This window comes from Homalodisca vitripennis, chromosome 5, assembly GCF_021130785.1.
Source record: "Homalodisca vitripennis isolate AUS2020 chromosome 5, UT_GWSS_2.1, whole genome shotgun sequence".
NCBI classification, from domain to species: domain Eukaryota; kingdom Metazoa; phylum Arthropoda; class Insecta; order Hemiptera; family Cicadellidae; genus Homalodisca; species Homalodisca vitripennis.
This window is the reverse complement of record NC_060211.1, coordinates 160,898,516-160,904,515: the sequence shown is the minus strand read 5'-3', so window position 1 is coordinate 160,904,515 and position 6,000 is coordinate 160,898,516. Positions and strand designations below refer to the sequence as shown.

At 32.4% G+C, this 6,000-nt stretch overlaps 1 protein-coding gene across 1 annotated transcript in view; it reads right to left on the bottom strand.

Annotated features, from left to right (window-relative positions):
* Positions 1–482: 482 nt before the first annotated feature.
* Positions 483–6,000, bottom strand: part of LOC124363686 — a 28,152-nt gene continuing 22,634 nt past the window's right edge. Inside the window, exons 2-4 of the mRNA XM_046818946.1 lie at positions 4,266–4,376; positions 1,496–1,617; positions 483–612 (exon numbers count right to left, since the gene is read on the bottom strand). Of these exons, the coding sequence (XP_046674902.1) occupies positions 483–612; positions 1,496–1,617; positions 4,266–4,376 (363 nt within the window). The remainder of the gene's footprint in view (positions 613–1,495; positions 1,618–4,265; positions 4,377–6,000) is intronic.

Below are 6,000 nucleotides of genomic sequence, written 5' to 3'. Positions count from 1 at the left end.
CCAAACACTCTATCAGGGGGAATGAAAGAATGGCCGACTACCGGAAAGAGTAGTACAACTTTAGTAACATGTTTAGGTGCATCTTTCAGGAGCCAATGAGCAATCATACCGACAACAGTTGTGTTCTTGTTTTGGCCACCACAGCCGTCAGAGAAAAGTTTGACTGTGGTGACATTTTCCATGTTAGCGCTTGTTAACCTGTGGTAAACAGCAGATGCAATTTGACTGGACCCTTTTGCATACTGGTTTTCAGTCCAGAGGTAAGAAAAGGTGTTTTCTGAATTCAAGAGGACTTTAGAATGTCCCTCACAAATCACAAAATTATATAGATATAGCTGGCGCTTATAGTATGCGGCTTGGTCCGGTATTTTAGGAAGGACAAGATTTTTCTGACAATCATAGCTCAGAATAAGCTCTTTATCATTATTTTTCTTGCAAAAGTTTGTAGAATTTGTCTGCACGGACTTTGTGGGCTTTTAGGTTTACTTTAGTGTTTCACGCTTGCCTGCATCTTTTTCTGTGGCTAGTTCACACTCAAGCCTTGTGCAGGTTGAACACTTATCAGTGTACGGAGCGTCAAAACCAATGTTAAAGTTCTCAGAAAAAACCAGCCTGAAAAAGTCATACTCACACTTTAATTCTTCAGTTGGATGCTGCTCAATATACATTTTCCACATTTTTGTAATGTTAAGCTCACTTGGAAGGTATTGCCTATGCTTGTTTTTTCGCTCTGCAATAGTGTTTTTGTACTGGAATAAATGTTTTAATAAAAGATTTGATGCTGTCTTTCTTTATATTATATTTATCAACTTGGCGTGCTCCTCCACGAGTCTCCAAAGGTACGACGCCTGTTTCCAGGTACTTTTTGCAAATCAATTGCACTCGGTTTTTACTCTCTTGCAAAATTGTAAGTAGTGCTGCCCGACATACTTTAACATTCTCAGTTTTGTTGTTTCCTCATTTTAGGTAAGAAAAAGTCAGTACTTACATTTCTTTTTGATTTGATACCTTCTGGAAGACGAGTCCTTTTTGCTGAGGAAACAATGACGTGCTGAAGAATAAAATTCTTCTTTGATTGAAGGTCAGCGTCTTTATAGTATTGCTGATGTATCTTTCTAACATCCTGCAGGGAAAGTTCTGCGCAGCGGTACTTACTTTTGGCCGAATGTTTACAACTAGGCATCTGTGGAAATCCCTTCGGGCGGTGTCTAAAACAAAATAGGGATTATTAGTTCTCCTATACCTTTAAAAAATTACTAACCTGTAATAAAACAAATTATAGATCGCAAACGTTGTCAAAAACTGTTGTAGTTAAGTTAGGGCCTAAGCTGAATTACTTTAGGCTGGTTGAGATTAAGTAGTTTAGTTCCGGTTATAGGTTAGTTTTAGTCGAGGTTAGGTTAGCTTAGTTGTGTAGAGGTTAGGTTATTTTAGTTCAAATGAGTGTTAAGATTAGGCTAGTTTAGTTTTTCTTTACCAAATGTTGTTAACTTACCTAGCAACTTTTTGCAACAGTTTTCTTCCATGCTCTTTCGTTTTTTCTTCCTTTTCTTTGCCAAAGGGCCAGGCATCTCTTCTAACCAACTCTACTTGTTCCACATTTTGTGGAGTTTTCCACTGTTATGTCCATTATATTGACATTTTCCTTGTTGAACAATTACAACTTCAGCATTTATAATATCAATACCAACGCCTTCACTACCTTCTAAAATACCTCCTGTATGTTCAGCCTCCATGTTTATGACACACAACAAATCAGGAGCTTTTAAAATATTGTTAAATAATTGAGTGCTATTGCTTCTTATAACACTATTTTAGCCTTTGAAATTTAAAAATTAGCCAACAAAATAAACAATTAATTCAGAAGGAAAATGATCAGCAGTTCCCTATAGGAAAAGTCTTTTGGATTTAACTTATTTTGACACAGAAACATGAAACATTGTAAGTTAATTGTAGTTTGATATAGCTGGTTTGGAACATTGTCATCTGTGCAGATATGACTGTTTTTGGAACCGAATGGCTATAGGATATAAACTGATTTTGGAACAACCTTCACTTTTAAATATTAATTTTAAACAGTTTTTAAACTGGTTTTGGAACATTTTGAAGTGACAAATCTGTAGCCTAGGTAATACAGAACTCAATGTCATCAATATCTCAACTTTTTTAAATTTTGGATTTAGCCTGTTTTGGCATTTGGCGACTCAAATGTTAACTATTATTTAAAAACCGGTTTCCTTAAAGTTGGTCGGTTGCTTTCGAATGGATTTTTCCCTCATTTGCATTCAGTATAAATAGTATAATTAAGATAAAGGAACTGCGGGACACAATTTAAAGATATAAAATATATATATATATATTTTTTTATATATAATTGATTTAACACAATTTATATATATATATAATATATATATATATATGTGTGTGTGTGTGTGTGTGTGTGTGGTGTGTGTGTGTGTATGTATAATTGATACAATTAGTTTATATCTCATCTTATGTTTTAACATTCATAGGTAAACACTATTAGCTAATGAATGTCACAGGTAAACACAAGGGACTTTTATTGTCGTGTCAGAAGACTGACTTCTCTCGAAGACTACTAGATGGTGTGCTTCCGGGCAGTCAGTTTATGGTGACTGAGGGTACTATAAACATACAGAAAATATTTTATTATTGTTTTCGTAATTGTTTAAAAGGTTATATATTCCTAATATATATATATATATATATATATATATATATATATATAATATATATATATATATATAAATATATATTATTCTAGGTTGGGGCGGTAGGGGTCGCGGCTGATTGTATTGGTCAGCGATTTCTTCCCCAATTTATTTGAACATTATGAATTATTTTCTATCAGATCTTGATCTTGACAGGTAATGACGGACACACTACCGATTTTTCAGACATAAAATTGGAAAATAGGGCAGACAATTGAGTTTGGGTTTAGTGTTTAATAATTAGATATCAATTGCAACATTGTACCATAATAATATAGTAGTAACCATCAAAAACTGGCCGTGACAGCGGAGTGTCGACTAGGAGGTCGATACTTGGGTGAAAAACATAGAAACCTGGCCTCAGCCTAGCACTATCCTTAACGAGATCAACATACGTATCACATTTTAATTTTCTACAAACCTACTGGAGATATATCTCCTTAGATATGCTACAATAAGTTTATCAATAAAGTTTTTCGAAGACCTTAATTTCTTTATTTTAATATGAGTAACTAAATAAAATAAGATATTATCTTAACATTCATAAAGCAACATTGTTATTATGAATAACGACATTGTATACTGAGCATAGTGTTAAATAAAAACATAACCGAAAATATGTTAATTCGATATCAATCAAGGCAGTCCTTCCGAGAAGAAATTCGATTGTATATATCATCCTCACACGTATCCATTGTCAAATTAAAATTAATTTTAAGAAGTACCATAAAATACAGTAAAACCCTTAATACGTGGAGTAATGATCACTTCACAATAATTAACACGAAGAACAATCACGTAGCTGACTCGATAAATGATTGTTAAATGGTAAAGGACATAATGAGAGAAACAATTTTCAAACAAGGTGATGCTAATAAAGCGTTGAAAGCACTAAGTTGTTTTCATTAGATCGACTCTGCAAAAGTTTCTTCTCAGAAACTATGATATCAGGAACTTGATAAAATTTTCAAACAAAATTTTATTTATTACGTACATTAAAAATTAACTAAAACTCTAATATAAAGAAAGTTCCATTTAATGAGTACAAGTATTTAAAACTTTCATTAAATTTCTTCGAATAAAGAGGAAAATGTGCTTTGTACTTATATGATAGTCGGATTTATTAACTTGTAGTTCAGTTACGTTTTTCATAATTACGTACTGTTACGGGCAAATATTGAACCCACTAAGTATTTATTAATGTTAAAAATAAGTCTAAATATAATATCTACTTAAAACTAGTCTGGTTTTAAATAAACTACTTCTTTACAAAACTCTTTAACTGTCAATAGTTTATATTGTCACAATGAAATATTAACTAAATTGACTATCTAATTACACACGAGACTATTTAATACGGAGACAGCCAATAATCATTAACAAATACAATAATTTTCATGACCACGAGTATTATCACTAATTCTGCAATTTCACAAGTTAACTTCTAAAACTCCACTGGGTTTGTGCGTGGCTACAGCTCATTATCAAGTTTTTGACGCTTCCAGAACATAAAAATTCCAGAACCTACTATACCTGTGGAGAAGGCTCACTGTGAGTGCCCACCCACCGCTCATGTATGGAGGGGCGGTCGTGGACAGGTACAAAACTGCTCAACCCACTGAACAACCCAACTGCTCTCTCTCTCTGGAACAACGTTATTATTGCATTACCCAAAGGTATCGGGGGTTGGTCCGTTTAACTGTACCATTCTCCCATACTCAGTACATTCATTCCGCTTATATCCAAACTTAGTGCGTATTTACGTATACAAAAAGCATGAAGTTAGGTTTTCTTTTCGCTTGTGATATTAAGTATTATGTCTGCTACAGGCTGGTCAAGAACTGAAATTTAATTCCTCAGCATGTCGTCACTAACAATGGAATACGAAACGTTGTATGTAAGCATGAAAACATTGTTTTACAAAAGGAAGTTATCAAAATAGTACTTAAAATTACTTCAAGCGAACTGTTTAATCGTATATAATTATGCCATTATTATCCTTAGTATTGATCTATTTGTTTGAAATATATTAATATTCATCTGTACTAGTAATTGCTATTGTTTAAAACGTATAGCAAACATTATTATATAAACATGGAACACCCTCTTTTTTAATTTTAGAGTTATAGAGAACATCGCATTTGAAAGGGTTTTTTACATTTATTCATAATACTTTTATGGATTATTATGAGAATCAATCACGAAAATTATTACTTATTTCATTGTTTACATAATATTAAAATGTTTTAACTTTTAAAAGAATTCAATAAAATTTGCATGCATATTAATGAATCTTTAAATTGAAAAATCTCCTATAATTCCAAGACTTGTTTCCACAAACGTGTTTGAATTTATTTTTATTCTTATAGAGCCAGTTCTTAAGCTGCTACAACATCTGGAATTTTTATAGAATAACGAATTGCAGCAATCCTTTCAAAACTTAAATATTATTATTAGAAAAAGGTAATTTTAAATAGATCTTTGCTTACTGCGAGGAGGGGGAGGTGTTTTATTGTAAATGTAAAGGCCCCGGTTTCATAGTTTTATGGTACTTCACTGTTTATTTTCAAAATTGTGATCAAAATAAGATAGTAGGATGGATAACAGAGATTAAAAAATGAGTCACCTATGTACCTAGATTTGCACTTGATTTCGTAATCTAGGAGTTTCTGATGTAAAAGCGACGCAATTACAACGTTTTGAGTTTCTCTATCACTACATTTTCTTAGGTCTTTTCACACGAACGTGGACTCCAAATTCTAGGACTCAAGTCTGTGACAGTATAGGGTTTCAGAGGCTGCATAAAGATGTTCATAAAACGTATACATTAGCAAGTTTAATTTTCTTATATACTGGTGTATGATAAAATATGAGTATGATAAATTACGAAAACTATTACTGTAAAAATACCCAAAATAAACGAGATATTTACTTTTATGCAACAATAACAACATTGAAACATTGTTTATTATGTTACGTTAATTTTGTTTATGCTCCAAACACATTCATCTCTGAATCCACTTAATCAGTTCACATTAGGCATTCACATTAAACTTAGGTGATGTTCAACGAACTTATGTATATAGGAATATGAAATTCCAACCACGGTATGCTTTTAATATTATTGTCCGATGGAAAAGAAGTAAATAAAAATAAACAATTATCTGCTCTGGGTTAAGTAAACGCCTCAAATACCTGGACCAGGTATTTCTTGTTTAGATAATAATCAATAGTATTGATAAGTTAGATTGCCTAGCAAATTTACTGC